Source organism: Urocitellus parryii, chromosome 10, assembly GCF_045843805.1.
Source record: "Urocitellus parryii isolate mUroPar1 chromosome 10, mUroPar1.hap1, whole genome shotgun sequence".
NCBI classification, from domain to species: domain Eukaryota; kingdom Metazoa; phylum Chordata; class Mammalia; order Rodentia; family Sciuridae; genus Urocitellus; species Urocitellus parryii.
The window spans coordinates 103,070,015-103,089,992 of NC_135540.1; the positions used below are offsets into that span (position 1 = coordinate 103,070,015).

Below are 19,978 nucleotides of genomic sequence, written 5' to 3' on the forward strand. Positions count from 1 at the left end.
GCTCTTTCAGATTGGTGTTTCTCAAAATTTCTTTACTATAATCCACAATAAGAAGTATATTTTATCTTGTGATACAGTATGTACATGTGGATTTGTGTATATAAAACAAAATCTGAATCTCTGGTATGATATTGAATAGAAACGGTGAAAACTCACAATCTTGTATTGTTCTGATCTTAGGGATAAAGTATTTCACCATCAATTGTATTTGTTGAGGCATTTTTACTTATGTCCTTTATCAAATTAAGTCTATTCCATTCTATTCCTAGTTTATTGAGCATTTTTATTATGAAAGTGTGTTAAATGTTGTCAAATACTTCTTCTTGGTGTACTGAGATGATCGTGTAGATTTTTTTTTCTTCTACCAATTCAGTGTATTACATTTATTTTATTGATTTTATCATTTTGAACCCAACGTATTATTCTTACATTTCTGGGATAAAACAATCTTAAGAAGCACAATTTTTTTATACCTTTATTTTATTTATTTACTTACTTACTTATTTTTATGTGGTGTTGAGGATCAAACCCAGGGCCTTGCATGTGCTAGGTGAGCACTCTACCACTGAGCACAACCCCAGCCCAAGAAGTACAATATTTTTATATATTATTGGATTTGATTTGTTGGTATTTTAATGTGAATTGTTGCATGAACATTTGGATTTGATTTGCGGTTTTGGTTTTGTGGTTTTGGTGTGGATCTCTGCATATATATTCATAAGAGATATTATGTTTAAAATATATAGTAGGGGCTGGGGCTGGGACTCAGCAGTAGAATGCTTGCCTAACATGTTAGACACTGGGTTCAATCCTCAGCACCACATAAAAATTAATAAAATAAAGGTATAATGTTCATCTACAATTAAAATATATATATACTTAAAAAATATATAAGTCTTTTCTGGTTTTGTATGAGGATGATACAAATATAATAGAATGAGTTGGGAAGTGTCTTACTTTTGGGAATGAACTGAAGAGTATGATGTTAATTCTTCTCAAACATGTAATAGAATTCACCAATGATTCATTTGCATGTAATGGAATTACTAGTCCTGGGTGGTTCTTTGCAGGGAGGATTTTTGAAAACTATTAATTTGATTTCCTTTACTGTTGATGGGCCTGTTGAGATTTCCTATTTTTTCTTGAGTCATTTCAGTAGTTTGTTTTTCTAGGAATACGTCCATTTCATCTAGACTATCTAATTTGTTAGCCTTGTAATTGTTCCTAGTAATCCCTTATAATCTTTCAATTTCTATAACATCAGAAGTCATAACTCCTTGTAATGACCCCTTAGAAAGGTTCTTATTTTCCCCCTGATTTTACTAACTTCAGTCTTCTTTTTGTCTTGATTAAACTAGCCAAAGACTTGTCAATTTTGTCAATTCCCAAAGAATCAACTTTTGGGGGGGAGGTTGTCATTTTTCTCTTTTTCTAATCACTATTTCATTGATTTCCACTCGATCTTTATTATTTCCTTACTTCTTTATGTTTAGAGTAAGTTTGCTTTTCTTTCTAATTTCTTAAGGTGAAGTTATGATTTGAGATCTTTTTATACCTCTTATGAATATACATACATACAGAGATCCATACCAAAACATCAGCAAACTAAATTCAAATGTACATGCAGGATTGACATCAAAATACTAACAAACCAAATCCATTAAAATATAAAAAATTATGCTTCCTGACCAAGTCTGTTTATGCTCCACCCCCTCTTTGTGCTCTTCTAAAATACACTGTATGTCTATCAACACAGGACTATACTTTTTGTTTTATGCAGCTGCCCTTCAATCATGCAAGAGAATAAAGAATTATAAACAAAAAGTACATTATATTGCCTTTTATATTTAATTAATTTTATTTATTGACACTTCTTATGTAAATTCAAGTTATTATCTAGTGTCTGAAAAGACACTTGAGGGACTCTAATATTTCTTATATAGCAAGTCTGCTGGTAATTAAGTCTCAATAAAGTTTTTATCTTGAAATAGCTTCATTTCTCTCTCTCTCTCTCTCTCTCTCTCTCTCTCTCTCTCTCTCTCTCTCTTTTGTGTATGTATGTGTGTTGGGATACTGGGGATTGAACTAAGGGCACTCAACCACTAAGCCAAGTCCTTTTGTATTTTATTTAGAGACAGGGTCTTAACTGAGTTACTTAGAACCACGCTAAGTTGCTGAGGCTGACTTTGAACTTGGGATCCCCCTGCCTCAGCCTCCCGACCTTCATTTTCTTTTAAATATATTTTTTAGTTGTAGATAGATCTCAAATCATAACTTTACCTTCTTCCTATTCTTCCTCTTTTAGACACGATACCTTTGCTTTATTTATTTTTATGCGGTGCTGAGGAACGAACCTGGTGCCTCACACATGTAGGCAAATGCTCTACCACTGAGCTAAAACCCCAGCCCTGTCCTTCACTTTTGAAGGATAGTTTTGCTAGATAGACTATCTTGGCTTGTGGACTTTTTCTTTCACCACTCTATGTCTCCCACTGCCTTCTAATCACCATGACTTCTGATGAGAATTCATTCATGAACCTTATTGTAGATCCTTTGTATGTGATGAGTGGCTTCTCTCTGGCTGCTTTCAAGACTCTTTTTTTCCTTGGCTGTTGAGTTTGCTGATGATGTGGCAAGCTGGGACTCTCAGAGTTTTTCCTCTTTGGAGCTTTTGTTGAATTTCTTGGATGGCCATGTTTTTCATCAAACTTCGTATGTTTGGGACCATTGCTTTCTTCACATATTCATTCGGACTCTTTATTTCTCTCCTCTCTTTGTAAGATTCTCCTTGTGGCTCTGTTGATTCACTTGATTGATGGTGTCCCACAGGTCTCTGCGGGAAGCCAGGAATGAATTGTGGGCTTGTCTGAGCCATCTCTAAGCAGAGGTGTGCCCCTCAGAGAATTCTCAGTGTCATCCCACCAATGCTGCGTTGCCTTGGCAACGTCCTGCTCAAAGAGTATTCTGTGATACCCCAGAATTTATTGGCTCAGACAGCCCTAGGTTCACTCAACTCCCGGAGGTACAGAGAGATATCAGAGAGCCCAAACAGCCTGGAGGCACCAGCAGCCGGAGGAGGAAGAATTAGTGCAAGTGATGAGTCTCCAATCAGGCCAATTTCCTACAGCCTCTTGCTTCTTGTTTATCTTGAAAAAGTTTTTCTCACAATAAATCTGCCTTTGATGTGTTTCACTACAAATAAACACTTGGGCCCTTTTCCCTTTGTTAGGATCGGACCCATCAGGTCTTTTCTACCCATCAATCCCCTCCTTTAACTATATTTCTTATGTCCTTTGTCCTTCTTTTTTTTTTTCTTTAACAGTAAGTTTCCTCTTTCTTTCTTTTTTAGTTGTAAGTAGACACAATACCTTGATTTTATTTATTTATATGTGGTGCTGAGGATCGAACCCAGGGACTCACACATGCTAGGCGAGCGCGCTCCCGCTGAGCCACAACCCCAGCCACATCTTTATTTCTTAATACTATTTTTTCAGCCTTTTATTTCCAGCCAGCCCACACCTCTGCCCAGTTTACTTATTCCCTTCCCATGCAGATAGGGATGAGAAGTCTCTGAGCCTCTGTTCATTTTACTTCATTCTTTTCTGTTGCTTAGAGCTGATCATCTCAAATGACCTGTCTTCATGTTTGCTGATTCTTTCTTCTGCCTGCTCAAATCTGCTGGTGAGCCTTCTAGTCCATCAGCCCCTCTAGTGCCTCAGAGCCCAAGCTTGTGTAGCAGTACATTTTTTTTTTATATATCTCTGTATCTCCACTAATCTTTGGATTAGCTACAGTTTCTGCTTTGTTTGCTTTCATACAACAAATTTGAAGGTCAAATAAGAGACTGGTTAGAGAACAGTCCTCCCTCCCACTCCAATTTCCATTCCTGGAAAGCTATTCAGAAAGACTTTTCTAAAATTAGCTGACATCCGCTGTAAATTCCTTCTTGTACTGAGATGGATATAAATTAACTTTCCTTCTTCCTCTTCTTCCCATTCTTCCTCTTTCATATGCCATCCTTTTTACACACTTCAACAGAGCTATCCCTGTTTCCTTGGTCTCTTCTCTAAGCTAAAAATGTCATTTCTCTTAACTATTTTTCATATAACAGTTTCTAGAAGCCTCGACATGTCATTTACCTCCTTCTGAACAGTCTCAATGTGTTGCATCTTCTTAAGGCATAACATTGACACTGGTTACAGAGACCCAGTGTGTCCTAACCACTGCAGCACACGAATGCATTGTTGCCTCCCCACGTCTGCACACCGAACATATTCCACTAATGCAATCTGATGTTCAAGTACCTTTTCCTACAACCATATCACAATCAGCTGGGGAAGGCAGCTCCTAAGATGTCTTTTAAGGAGAAGGCAAAATTCATCATTCAAAGCAAAAGCAAAAGCATGTGCCAAGTCAGCAAGATGTAAAAGAACATCAAGTTCTGCAAAATGCAGAAGCCTGTGATGTTCATTTGCTGATTTCCCTTTTGGTTTTATTCCGATTTTGTGGCACTGGATGACCAAACCCAGGGCCTCATAAATGCTAGGCAAACACTCTACTCCTGAAAAATTTCCTTTTAATTGACTAACAGTGATAAAGCCTAATATGAATTTTAGCTTCACCACAATTTGAGTCAAGTGTAATTATTGATGATAATCTTCAGATTAGCTACAGTTTCTGCAAATATTTGGCTTTTTTTTATCTGATGCTTTGGAAAACAAATGGACTTTTAGCTCATGAAATTGCACACACTCAAAAAACTACACATATTGAAATTAGAACAACAGTATTGTGACATTTAACTAGATTGAGTCAGGATTTAGGGAGACTCTCAAGATACCCTACCGACTTAGTAGAGACTGTCTTTTGAATCTGTTGGGCTGTGCCAGCTTCTGGATCCTTTTGGAGGGCTGGGTAAACAAGGCAGATGGAGGTATCTTCCAAATTACAGACTCTCTTCCACAACTGTAGTAATATTGGGGCCTGCAAGTTGTGTAAGAGAAATGAGTGAAATAGGCATGAATTCAGATCATCACGTTATTTTTCAGCTTTGATCCCCAGACCTAGAAGAGCAGGTATGACAGTATTTAGGATAAATAATAATATTGTTCTTATTATCCCTGCCTCTTCATCTTTTCATAATCAAAATGTATCATCAGTGGAAACGGAAGTGATCCTCTTTCCGGCCATGGGTTAACTCAGACTGCAGCGTCTCTTCTGATTCTATTCTTTCTCAGAGCACCTCTGTTTTTTTAAGAAAGGGATCCTTGTCCCTCTGCCCACGCCTCCGTCTACTTGCTGCTGCTGTGGGCCTCAGTCTCTGTGTTAGCCCGCATCTCCTTCCTTGTGACCCTTCTGGCTTAAGGCTGGTCCATACCTGCATCTGTTTTCAGGGGCCTGACAACTGCCAGACCTGAGTCCCTGATTGCTGAACTACCCAGCCCCACCCCCACCCCCACACAGCTGAGTTCACACAGGCAAGGAGCTTCCAGCACTTACCTGGGTTATCTTGGGGCAGGAAATAGCAGTTCAGTTTGGGAATCAGAGAAACAGAAGGAAGAGGTGGTTTTGAACAATGGGTCGCCTCAGACAGATTAGATTCAGGTAAGGGGACCACAGGGATTAGAAAACAGAGGTCACTAGGCAGCCAATGAGCAGCACAGAGGCCCAGACAGTGGGTCAGAGATAAAAAAAATAAAATGGAGACAAACTCAATCACTCCACATTCCGTCAGTGAGGAATGGAGAACACCAAATGCCATAAAAATGTGGACTGACCATGTGACCAACAACTAGAAGTACATGGGTGCCTTAGGAAATGGAGAAAATAATACATTTTATGTAGCTCTGAAGATTAAATAAGTAAAGTCATTTTATAATTTATAAAGTACTATTCAAATATGACTTTACTCATCAAATAGTGTATTAATTTCTCCCTGTATATTAATTTTCTCCTTCTATTATATATTTTCTCCAATTATTATATTATTGCATATTAATGAAATGCAGTGCTACTAACATTCATGTGTTTTTCCTCCTCCTGTAATTTTCCACAAGACCTAGTCTTATAATGCCATCAATTAGCAGGTACTCAAATATTATTTTAACATAGAGCATGCTGTATTTTTCTCATTGTAAAAGAAATAAACACTTACATATAATTATATTATACAAATATCTACACATATAATTACATATATATATATATTATATATGAGGATACTGGAGATTGAACTCAAGGGCACTCTAGCACTGAGTTACACCCCAATTCTTCTTCTTCTTTTTTTTTAAATTATTTTTTAGCTATTGATAGACATTTAGTTGTTTGTTTGTTTGTTTGTTTATATGTGGTGCTGAGAATTGAACCCTGTGCTTCACACATGCTAGGCAAGTGCTTTACCACTGGGCTACAACCCCAGCCCAATATCCCAGTTCTTTTTATTTTTTATTTTGAGACAGAGCCTCACTGTTTCCCAGGCTGAGCTAGAACCTGGACTCCTCCTGCCTCCACCTCTGAAGTTGTTGGGATTTCAAGCACGTGCCACCATGCTTGGTTTATAATAGAAATTGTTAATGTGGTATATATACACAATGGAATATTACTCAGTCATTAAAAAAGAATGAAATTATGGAATTTGCCAGTAAATGGATGAAACTGGAATGTTAAGTAAAATAAACCAATCCCAAAAAACAAAAGGCTGATTATTTTCTCTGATATGCAGATGCTAACACACAATAAGTGTGGAGAAGAAAGAATAAAGGTTCATTGGATTAGACAAAGGGAATGAAGGTAAGGGACAGAAATGGGAAAGGAAAGACAATAGAATGAATCAGACATCACTTTCCTACGTTCATATACGAATACACACCAGTACAACATGACCTCCACATCATGTACAACCCACAAGAATGGGAATTTATACTCCATGTATATACAGTATGTCAAGATACATTCTACTGGGACTGGGGTTGAAGCTCAGTGGTAGAGCTCTTGCCTCAAATTTGTGAGGCCCTGGGTTTGATCCTCAGCACCACATAAAAATATTTAAATAAAAATAATGATATTGTTGTTCATCTACAACTAAAAAAATTAAAAAATACGTTCCAAATGTCATGTATATCTAAAAAAATTAAAATTTTTTAAATAAAAAATTTTAAAATAATTTTTTTTATTTCTTGAGAGAAAGAGTGCATACTAGCACACATTCAAAATAACAATGGGTAATATTTTGGAATAATTTTTATCCTTTTTCCCCTTATTCATATACTCAAAAAAAAAAAAGTTCTTATTGATCAACAGCCACAGTGTGAGATGCTAAGGGAAGAAAGAGTGAAGAACATGAAAACCTCTGTTCTCTTGGAGCTTGAGGCTGGAGTGATGAGAGACATTATTAAGGAGTCAGTCATGCAGCAGGAATGGAGGCGTCCCAGGCAGGCTTGTGAGGAAGGAAACTTAGTGTATTAGTCAGCTCTGCATCACTGGGACCAAAATACCCGACAAGAACAATTTAGAGAAGGAAAATTGCATTTTGGCTCATTGTCTCAGAGGTTCAGTCCATGGTTAGCCAATTCCATAACTCGGGGCCCAAGATGAGGCAGAACACAGTGGTGGAGGAGCATGGCAGGGGAAAGCAGCCCAGGAAATGACAACCGGAGGACAAAATATATACCCCAAAGGCACACTCCCAGTGACCTACCTTCTCCTGCCACTCCCCACCTGCCTACAGCTACCACTCAGTGAATCCATATCAGTGGATCAAACCACTATTAGGTTAAGGCTCCCACAGGTGCAAAGAAACAGACCAAAAAGAATAGCAATGTCTCAACAAAATCAATGGAGACAGTGAGGTAACATCTGTTAATGTAGAATTTTATGACCAGCAGAAATACAGTTCAAAATGAAAGTGAAATAAGGAATTTTTCAGACACTCAAAAGCTGAAAGAATTCATCAGTAGCAGATCTGCACTTTCAGAAACATTAAGGAAAGTTTTCCAAAGAGCATAAATGATACCCAATAAAATCTAGATTCACCCCAAAGAATATAGAGTATGGGAAATGGTAAGAATGTGGGTAAACATAAAATGCCTTTTCTTATTTTTCAAAATATCTTTAAAAGAGAATTTAATGTTTAAAGGAAAAATAAAAATACATTGTGGGATTTATAAGATAATGCAGAGTAAAATACATGATGACAACAGCCCCGGGGCCAGGCAGGAGGAACGGAAGACATACCACACCACACAAAGCGGTACAATGTGAAGGTGCGTACTACAGAGCCCATGCAAAGTTCAAGATGTGTACTATGGATCCTGAAGTCATCACTATAAAACAAAAATTAAAAGCTGTAAGCTGGGCACCGTGTCACACACCTGTAGTCCCAGCTACCAAGAAGACCGAGGCAGGAGGATAATTGGAGCCCAGGAGTTCAAGAGAAGCCTAGGCAACAGAGCAAGAACCTATCTCAAAAATATTTGTGGTTCAAATATGACATCAAAAGAGGTAATAAAAAGTATTTTGAAGCCAGGCATAGTGGCACATGCCTGGAATCCCAGCAACTCAGGAGGCTGAGGCAGGAGGATTGCAAGTTCAACAGCCTCAGCAACTTAGCATGGCCTTAAGCAACTCAGTGAGATCCTGTCTCTAAGTAAAATATAAAAAAGGGCTCACGGTGTGACTCAGTGGTTAAATGCCCCTGAGTTCAAGCCCCAGTACCAAAGAAAGTATTTTGAACTTAATGAAAATGAAGACACAACATAGCAACATTTGTGAAATCCAGCTAAAACAGGACTTAGAGGAAAATACACAGACTAAATAACTATTAGAAAGAAGGAAAGGTCTCAAGTTAATGATTTCAGTTTCCACTTTAAGAAACTGGAAAAGGAAAAGCAAATGAAATCCAAAGTAATCAAAAGAAAGAAAATAATTTAGAGCAGAGAAGAAATAAATGGAATAGAAAACAGTAAAATAATAGAGAACTCAATAAAAAAAATAGATCAACCTCTAACCTAAATGATCAGCCAAAAAAAATCAAGTATTAAAAAAAGCATTATATAAAGTATATATTATCTCAAAAAAAATTAAGTAGACTATATATAAAATGCACACATATACATAGCAAAAAAAGACCAGAAGGAAATATTAAAAAATTATCTGAATTATAGGCCTATAGGAGATTTTTGTCACCTTTATTTTTTAAAATTTTTTTGTAGATGGACAGAAGGCCTTTTTTTTATTTGTATATGGTGCTAAGGATAGAACCCAGTGCCTCACACATGCTAGGCAAGCACTCTGCCACTGAGCCACAGCCTCAGCCCTATTTCCTTTTAAAACATATCTTTTTTATATAATAGGAAATTAAGTCTAATAAGAATATAAAACAACATGAAGCAAAATAAGATACACACCTAACGTGTCCTGAGTTAAATTCAATTGTAACATGTCACCAAAAATAATGGTAAAAAAATGAATTTTTAAAAATAAATAAAACAAAAAGAATGGTAAGACATCATCAAACAGGCAAGGATTATTCATTATTCAAGAAGGAAGATGCAATTAACAATGTACAACTGGAATTCTCTTGTTCAGACAAAGTAATTCCCCTTGAACCTGTTTTTTTTTTTTTTTTTCAAAAACCTTGTTGAAAAAAAAAATTTCTTTGCAATACTTAGAATTGAACCCAGGCTCTCGCACAGGTTAGGTGAGTATTCCACCACTAAACTACATCCTGAACCCTCTTTAATGTTATTTTGAGTCAAGGTCTCACTAAGTTGCCCAGGCTGACCTCAAACTTGCCATCCTCCTGCCATCCTCCTCCCAGTACATCTGAGATAAGAGAGAGGAGTTGAAGATTTGGAGGCCATCGCCACACAATTAGAAACAAAGTCCATATGAAAGGACAGCCTTGGTCTTGGGAATTGTTTAGAGCAGAAAGAGAAAGAAGTCAATTGGGAAATGGCAGAAAAGAAAGAGGAACCCACCAAGGACGTTGAGAGGGCAGGCGAGGAGGATGGGAGTGCATCGTGGACAGACAGCATCTCCCAAGCAAGGCAAGAACTTAGAGAAAGGAGTGGCCTGTCCTTTGAAGTAGTCCCAACAGGTGACTTTGGACATACCTTCAACTTCTAATATGTCTTTAATACTAAAATTAGGGATCCTAACTTGAAAAACTAATGGCTTCTATAGATTCATCAAAGACACCTTGAAGATCTCGGGGCTCAATATGTAGCTCAGTGGTAGAGCCCTTGCCCAGCATGTGCAAGGCCTAGGATTTGATCCCCAACACTAAAAGAAACTATTTTATAACACTGTTATTTTATTTTTTTAAAATTCTCATAAACCAAAGCATTATGAAATGTGATCCGAGTCTGGATCTTGCTCTGGAAAAGTTTGACTGTCATATGAGATTGGAAACAGACACAGCTTCACTAATCCTCAATACATTTTGATGGTAGATTAAACAATGCAGGACTCTTGGGAGAAAGGCCTGGGTTTTATGTTCATTTTCTTGAAGGAGTCATGGCAGAGTAACCTCGTGACATAAACACCAACCTGTTAGGTACATAATGCTTGGAGACTGGCTTGGGATGAGCAAGGTCCTTGAGTCTTTTGGATGGCTGAGTCTTCAAAGCAGTCTCACGAATGGGGCAAATGGGATCTTGATTTCCCCAAAATAGTTTTCTGTTAAAATACACAAAGATAAAATGGTAAAAAAAAAAAAAAAAATTCACTGAGAATGAACATTTTATACATAGCTCTTGACAAGTCTATGTGGGTTTTACTTCATTTCAAGAACTAGCCCCATCAAAGAACTTTAAAATTCCCAGAAAGAGAGAAATTATGGATATCAAAATAAGAATAAAATAAGACAATTTTGTCCACTATCTTTTTTTAAATTAATTTTTTATTTATAGATGACAGCAGAATATATTACAATTCTTATTACACATATAGAGCACCATTTTTCATATCTCTGGTTATACACAAAGTATATTCACACCAATTCATGTCTATACATGTACTTTGGATAATGATGTCCATCACATTCCACCATCATTTCTAATACCATGTCCCCTCCCTTCCCCTCCCCGCTTCTGCCCTATCTAGATTTCATCTATTCCTCCCATGTTCTCCCTCCCTACTTGTCCACTATCTTAAAAGTGGTCACCCAAAATAACCTATTAGAGATAAGATAGTTCTGCTCCTGTCCTTGGGGAATCAACAGTCTAAGTTACAGTCAGGTGGGCATCAATTGGACACGCCCGCCATCTCCACTGTGCTCCCTGTTGGGCGAAATCTTACACCAGGTAGTCAGATAATAGTCACAGAATAATGTTAATGACTATGATTTGTGTGATATTTACTGTGTGCCTGGAACTGTACTAAGTGCTTTACAGATATCAGTTCATTTAGTCTCAACAATCCTGTGCACTAGCATGAAGGGGGGCGGGGAGAGATCCAGACAGACAGAAATGTATAGGATTAACCTGAAAAGGCTTCACAGAAGAAAGTTGAAGGGCACAGACTGCCAGAAATGAAGCATGTTCTGTGGCAGGAATGGGAATAATTGAGTCCTGAACTAGGAGTGTTCGGGTGCAAGTGGAGAGTCCTGCTGGAAAACAAGGAAGGAGCACTGCGAGGTTGGGTAAGATGGCAGAAGGCAGCCTAGACAGTCCCTTAGTGACCCGGCTTTGCCCATAACTGAATTGGCACTGGCTTGTGGCTCAGTACTTGCCTGGCATGTGTGAGGACCTGGCTTCAATTGCCAGCACCAAAAAGAACAAAAAAAAAAAAAAAAAAAATTGGATTTGTCAACTGAGTCCATGTCTTTCAAAGTGTCCAGGGGTTTTTTTCCCCTACTCACCTCAACTTTGTCTCTGATTTTGGATATGATCTTTTTTTTCCTCTGATCTGCAAACATTATCCAGAGTCATTGTAGAAACATCAATGCCCCCACTCCCTACATTCCGCAGATTCCATTTCAGATCTGCTGGTTTCTCCTCATCTCCAGCGCTGCTTCTCCTGTTCATACATCCATCATGCTCACTTCTTTCTCCACACTAATGCCAGAGTGATCTTTGTAAACACAAACCTGATCGAGATACTGCCTTGTTCAAGACAGTGCAAAGGTTTCCAGTGACTAGACTGAAGACCCAACCACCCACCTTGCTATGGCTTCCAATGCCCTCCTCAGTTGTGATCAACAGCGTCCGCCCCTCCAGCCCACCTGTTCTTCCAGCTCCTGTCTTCATCTCTTGGAGATTTTCTCTTGAGTAGTTGATTGCTACTCACTAGAGTTTCTCAACAAAGGTTTTGAGTTTTGGGGGGGGGCGGGGAAGGGTTAATGGGGACTGAACTCAGGGGCACTTGACCACTGAGCTACATTCTCATCCTTTGTTGTATTTTATTTAGAGACAGGGTCTCACTGAGTTGCTTAGAGCCTCGCTTTTGATGAGGCTGGCTTTGAACTCATGATCCTTCTATCTCAGTCTCCTGAGCCGCTGGGATTACAGGCATGACACTGTGTCTGTTTCTCAATAAAAGTTTGGGGCTGGAGATATAGCTCAGTTGGTAGAGTGCTTGACTTGCATGCACAAAGTCCTGGGTTCAATTCCCAGCACCACAAACAAAAAAGTCTGTGAATTTGGCATGGCGAGGTTGCACTCACCTGGGGATGCAGCTCAGTAGGCAAGGGCCCCTGAGTTTAATCCTTAGTGCCAAAAAAAAAAAAAAAGAAGAAGTTTGAATGAATGCATGGTGAAAACTGGAGATTCACCTGATGGTGTCATGCAGCAAGTACTGGGGAGGAGAACCAGGGCCAGAAAAAGGGGAGCTGCAGTGGAAAGGATAAGAAAACTACAGAGACAGTGAATAGATCCGTGGTTGCCAGGGTTTCAGAGAGTGGGGAGGAAGGAAAAAGAATAACTGAAGAGAGCACAGAAGAGTTGAGGGAAGTGGAACCATTCTGTATGATACTGTAAAGGTGGATCCATGACATTATGCATTTGTCAAAACCCATAAAAGCATTCAACACCAAAAGGGAACCCAATATAAACTATGGACTTTAGTTAACAATAATGTATCAATACTGGCTCATCAATTGTAACAACTGTGAATGTGAGATATGAATAATAGGGGAAACTGAGGTAAACCTGGGAACTCCCTATACTTCCTGCTTGATTTTTCTGTAAATCTACCTTCTCTTAAAATGCCAGGCTTTATTCAGGAGCCAGAGAAGAAAAGGGGGATTCCTACAGGTGTGTTCTAGGCAGAGGCTTGGAGACCCCAGGACTGGGTGGTACAGGCTACAACTATGGATCTGCAGGATGGACACAAAAGTGTCAAAGGAGCATGGAGTCACACTCTGGGCAGTGAATCTCAAAACATTCTGCTTTTTAGAGCCATCTGGGGAGCTTTTTACACTCCCACAGCTGTACCCTAGACCAATTCAGTCAACATTTCTGGGGATGCCATCGAGGCAACCATCAGTATTAAAGCTCCTCAGGTGATCCCAATGTTCAAATTTGGGAATTGCTGGCCACAGATTAGCCCGAGATGTCACATGCTGAATCAACCACGGTGACGGTATTGGCTCAGTGGATCCAGTTAGGTAGAGGTGAGTGGGTCCACCTGGGACACAGGATTAATGGCAGAGTAGGATAAGACTTATCTACTTGATGTAGCAAACACAATCATATCAAACAAGACCACAGAATAATGTCTTACCTATCTGGAGTTCCCCATTGTTTTTTGGGCTCAGAAAGATCTTGGATTCTCCTTCTAGAAAGAATACTAACAAATACCAGCTGATTAATTTAAAAAGAATGCCTAAGAAATACAGTTACATTACATGACTCCTACTCAAGGAAATCTGTCTGTTGGGGAGGAGGGGAAATAACGCTACCCTTGAGATGGTTTGAAGAGTGTAGAAGGATCCCAAACTACTTTGGGCTCAAGATTCTTACTCGTAGAGTCATTAATATAGCACACATAATAAATTAAAGACAATAAATATACAACATAACAAAGAGTCTATGGGCTCCAGAAGATCCTAGGTAAAATCCATACTTGTTAGTAGAAAAAAAAAAACTGCATCTAGCCTATTAAGTTAATTTGTAGATGGACTGGAAGCACAGGATGGTGAAGAGATTGTACAGGTAAATTTCAGACAGGATGTCTGTCCTGATCTATGAAATGGACAAAATACACTTTTGGTACCACTCAACCCTCCTCATGTCCCCCTCTGTTCTCTTAACCTTCCTGATCATTCTTTTTCCAGCTGTGGCAGAGTAAGTTCGGGTTCTCTAAGTATCTATATGTTTCCATACATTTCCAACCCTTCTTTGCAGTTGTTCGGAGTCACGTAACTGGTCATGTCTAACTTCTATAGAAGTGTTGGGTATCACTTCCAGTGTACTCCCCCACTCTCTCTCTCCTTGTTGCCATGACCCTGGAAGTCATGTATTCTAGTTAGCAACAGAGCTACAAGGTAGAGGAGGACCAACTAATTCACACTATAGCATAAGGGAGAAATAAATTTCTTTTTTAAAAAAAAATATTTTTAGTTGTATGTGAACATGATATCTTTATTTTTTTTTTGTGGTGCTGAGAATTGAGCTCAGTGCCTCACATGTGCTAGGCAAACACTCTACCACTGAGCTGTAACCCCAGCCTGAAAAATAAATTTCTGTTGTGTTAATGTTAAGTCATGGAGAGTTTTGCATCTTGTTTGTTACTGCAGCATTGCCTAACTAATGCAGACTATATACCTCCCATGTTACTGAAGTTCATATTATAATTATTTATGTACGTGGCTGGAGTTTGAAGGGCCCAATAGCAAAATCCTTTTTGTCCACCACAATTAGGAGCCAAAAGAAAAATAGGTACAGGATTTGGACAAATAGAATAAAAATACTATCACTATTATCGATAAAATTGGGTGGAAGAGAATAGTTTGGATCCCTGACATACTGAATTGAATGTAGGTCCCAGAGCTTCAGGCTATTCACTGCAGGGGCTAAGCTTGCTATGTGATAGAAAGCAGATCACAAACATTACCACTATAGATAGGTCCCAGAGAGAGGTCTCAGAAGAGTCCAGTTCTCTTCCCCAAATCCATTAAATTGATGTCACTCCCACACCTGAGAAGTTTAATTCATAGGTGAGGAAATAGGCCAAGTGAATTAGCCCAAGGAAGAGCTTTGATGGACAGTTGATGGGAAAAGCTCTCCAACACTTGCTCTCCAACACTCTGTCATAGGCTACAAACTCTCCATGTTAAAATAAATCCTGGTCCTGGTCAGGTGGGATTTGGTTGATGACATAGCTCCTACAAACCCTTATGTGAAGAAATACCTCCTTATTAAAAGTCATTTGATATACCACGGACCTCCTTTCAGAAAATGGGAAGAGTCAAAGGGGGAGTAATAGTCAGCAACTCCCAAGATTGCACATTCACAAAACTGAGCCATCCAGTCTGCAGAACAAGCTAAAATCCATTAATCCAATTATCTATTTCCAAATTGTCTTATTTTCAAATTATATCCTGTCCAAAATTTACCAGTATAATCTCTTCACAATCCAAGGCTACCAATCCATCTATAAATTAACTTAATAGGCTAGTTGCAGTTTTTTTTCCAACTAACAAGTATGTATTTTAGCTAGGGTCTTCTGGAGCCAACAGGTTCTTTGTCATGTTGCATATTTATTGTCTTTAATTTATTTTGTGCTATATTAATTTATTATTTATCATGTACTATATTACATGGAGCTCTCATACACTGCCCCTTGGTCCATAGTAGACTTATTTCATCTATAGCCTTGACTTAGTTATGCTATGGGAATTGTATAAGCAAGAACTCTAGGCTGGGTTTGTGGCTCAGTGGTAGAGCGCTTGCCTAGCACGTGTGAGGCACTGGGTTCGATCCTCAACACCACATAAAATATAAATAAATAAAATGAAGTTATTATGTCCATCTACAACTAAAAGAAATATTTTTTTTAAAAAAAGAATCTATGTGTAAACCAGTTCATAATATTAAGAGTGGAACATCCCCTAGAAGCCAGCAAGGTGGTAGCAATGACAAATCTCAGGGACATGGGATTAGTCCAACAATTCTCCCAAAACCTGGAGATTCTGGGTTTAATTTTAATAGGAAGTTCCACCTTCAAATTATTTTTTATTGAGACATAATAGCTGTACTTCTTTATGGGGTACATTATGGTACTTTGGTATATTCGTAAAATGTGTAAATCATCAAATCAAGGCTACTAAACATTTCTCACTTTCCAAATGTTAATCATTTTATGTGTTGGAAATTTCATATCTTCCGATCATTTGGAAATACATCATAGATCATTTTAACTAATAATTACTTAGACTGTGTCATTGAAGGAATTCCCCTCCTCTGTGTTTTTGTGCCCCTTATTGTCATTTTCTGCTCTTTAGGTGAATACTTCATTCTTTGAGCTTTATTCATTCAATAAATGTTCCAGTATTTGCCAAGAACCCAGTAGTGTTCTAAGGCTAGTTATACACTGGTGAATAAAACAGACAAAAATCAGTTTCTTTCTCCTTTCTTGCCTGCATCACATACCACAATACCTTGTATTTAGTAAGTGCTGATTGGATTAAAGTGAACTGGTTTTTAATTGTTTGAAATATAACTTTGTTAAGGGTTCTATAAGGAAAAATCATGGAGCTCTCAACCCTATATAGTGATATAATTAAGATAGTTTAAATTGTTCTATTGATCCAAGACATTGCTAGATAAAATACAAACTAGAAAGTAGTAAAAATGGTGAGCCACTTCCACCCCAGCTGCTCAAGCCCTTTCTTACCAATATCACTCTCTGAACTTTCCTAACTTCCCCCTTTTCTATTCCAACTAACCTGTCTGCACATTAGTCTCTTAGGACTCAATTTCAGGTTTCCTAGCTTGAAGTTCCCAAATCCTTATGGGATATAATCCCCCTAAGGGCAATATTGGGAGTCTAGAATCTTTAGATCATCTCAAAAAGTCAAGTAGAATCCTATATTATCCACAAAGAGACTGCAGAGGCTACCCAAAATACCAAATTTGTTTCTGAATTATATCCTCTCCATGTTATTTCATACTGACAACAGTAACCTCTAACATTTATGTGTCCTTGTTTTTTTTGTAATTGTTCTGGGAACAATGACCATTTAAAAAAATATATATTTCAAAACATGTGATCGTAGTTGTGGACAATTAACCCAAAGATTCTTTGACTGTGAAAAGTTTAGCATCCCTTATGTAACTGATAGAATGCAACCTCCTAGCCACGCCTAGTCATGTTCATCTAGAAACAATGAAGACACTGTTCATTGCCAGAAAGAACACTCATGTCCTCATTCAACAGAGGAGCGGTTTTGCCACGCAGGTACCAGATAATCCCCAATGGGAGAGCCTGGGGCAACTTTCCAGGGAGGCTCAGGGGAGCCAAAAGCCAGAGTTGCAGACAAAACATCTTATTATATATTCAGCTTTTAAAGCAATTTAGCTTCTGACTTCAGACATCCTCCCTGGGCCAAGATTTCCCCTGTTACCTTCTTTTCACCAGCAAAATAAGAGGTTTTGAGTTTGTTTTTTTTTTTTTTGATGCAGCCTTTTATGCAAGTCTATTGACAGTTTCCTAGTTGTTCCTGTAGACAGTTAAATTGGGTTGTTATTTCAATTGAAAATGATCTAACATGGGTTTCCCTTCTCTCTTGGGAACTGCATTACCTCATAGTGTCTTTTTAATGAGGATTATTACATTGCTGTCCCCTTTCTGCATTGATAATTAGTCTCCCATGGCTTGTCAATAGCTAAGGAAGTTGATTTTTTTAACCTTTACTTTGGGTGCCTAGAAAAAATACATGTTTGTAGAACAACTATTATGGAAATGATTTCAGGTCTCTACTAGTGGGGCAGTCTAATAGCTCTCTCTCTCTCTCTCTCTCTCTCTCTCTCTCTCTCTCTCTGTCAGAATGCTCTTATCCTATCTTGCTTATATTCAGAAATTATTTTATTTCATAACTAATTAGGCCTAGACATTTTTATATGGAAGAAGAACTGCTTAGAGGTAGATAACGGAGATAAAACTATTTCCTCAGATAATCCACCCCAAATTAATGAGTCAAGCAAAAGCAAGAAGCAGTTAGAAATAGTAACGACAAAAAATCATCACCAGTGTCTTCACAATCTTTTTTTTTAAGTATAAAAACTTAGTATGTATAAATGATCTTTACTACCTATGTAGCCACAGGAAATCTTGTTAACTCAGGAGACATTACTTGAAGGAATTGAACTCAGGGGCACTTAAACACTGAGCCACATCCTCAGCCCTTTTGTATATTTTATTTAGAGGCAGGGTCTAAATAGTTGCTTAGGGCCTTGCTAAGTTGCTGAGGCTGGCTTTGAACTTGAGATCCTCCTGCCTCAGCCTCCCCAGCCACTGAGATTATAGGCACACACCACCACACCTGGCAGTTTTTTTTTAATGGTACTGGGGAGTGAACCCAGCAGTGCTCTACCACTGAGCTATATCCCCAGCCCCCTTTTTTAAAATTTTTACTTGAGACAGAGTCTTACAAAATTTCAGGCTAGCCTGCCCGGAACTTCTGATCCTCCTGCCTCAGTCTCCAGAGTAACTGAGATTACAGGTGTGTGACAGTGTGCCCAGTCGCACTTCACTTCTTATTTCATATTCCTTCTTTCCTTTTCCCATAGGAACTGAGGTTGGAAAGGGGCTGTGACAAAGGGACAGCATAGGAATCTCGTTTCCTAAACCTCCAGACACACTTCCACTTGGCATGCCCCTAGGAGTTGGCCCTGCTTGGCCAGCCCCCCTGTCGAGGTGTATGAGAATAGTACTAGAGCTACACTCTTACCATTTCTTTATAAATTCACTGACGGCAGGGTCTGGTAAAAGAAATAAAAGCAAAAATTAGGTTCAACAGGAATCAAAGGTATGATAAACACAGCATCACAAATCAAAAGAGGAAGAAGGAGGCTGGGGCTGTAGCTCAGTGGCAAAGCACTTGCCCAGCACATGGGAAGTACTAGGTTTGATCCTTAGCACCACATAAAAATAAATAAACAAAAGGAAGGTTTAAAAACAAAGAATGCTTTTTAAAAAATCCAAATTAGTCGGGCTGAGGCTGTGGCTCAGTGGTAGAGCGCTTGCCTACCATGTGTGAGGCACGGGGTTCGATCCTCAGCACCACATAACAATAAATAAATAAAAACAAAGGTATTATGTCCATGTACAACTAAAAAAATTTTTTAAATCCAAATTTGAGAAAAAATAATCACTGAATTTCATACCATCTAGAGTTAAAATCAACAAAAGATAGAAAAACAGGTTAAAATATTTAAAACTTGAAATTCCTGTGTGTCGAAAATTAAAACAGAGAGAGGAAACAAAAATGTTGGAGAAATATCAGGCAGCAAATAAGGTAAAAGCTGAGTAGTACTAGTATTCTAAGAGTATAAAAGCATCAACTAATGAGAAAAACAGTAAGAGGTACCAAAACTGAATAGGCTAAAGATAGAACCGGAATCCATGTATGAAGATCTGTCAAGTGGGGGCTGGGGCTGGGGCTCAGCGGTAGAGAGCATGCCTAGCATGTGTGAGGTTCTATCCTCAGTACCACGTAAAAATAAATAAAATAACTAAAATATATATATATATATATATATATATATATATATATATATATATGAACGGCTAATAAACATAAAACTTTCTTATACTCAAAACAATCAAAATCAAAATGAAAAATATTTTACACTAGCAAAATTTCATTGCAAAGGATAATGATTCTGGAAGGGTAAGATGAGATGAGCACTCTTGCAACTGCTGGTAAAAGTTTACATTAGTACACTTTATGAAAAATAATGTAGTCGTATGAATCAGCAGTATTTTTTAATCTAATTCTATTTCTAGAAATGTACCCTAAGGAAATAATTCCATG

The 19,978-nt window shown here is 38.2% G+C and overlaps 1 protein-coding gene across 1 annotated transcript in view; it reads right to left on the reverse strand.

Annotated features, from left to right (window-relative positions):
- Spmap2l (sperm microtubule associated protein 2 like) overlaps positions 1-19,978 on the reverse strand; it is a 64,783-nt gene that overhangs the window by 23,006 nt on the left and 21,799 nt on the right. The window contains exons 2-4 of the mRNA XM_077803139.1: positions 13,723-13,776; positions 10,549-10,677; positions 4,846-4,983 (exon numbers count right to left, since the gene is read on the reverse strand). Coding sequence (XP_077659265.1) covers positions 4,846-4,983; positions 10,549-10,677; positions 13,723-13,776 — 321 coding nt within the window. The remainder of the gene's footprint in view (positions 1-4,845; positions 4,984-10,548; positions 10,678-13,722; positions 13,777-19,978) is intronic.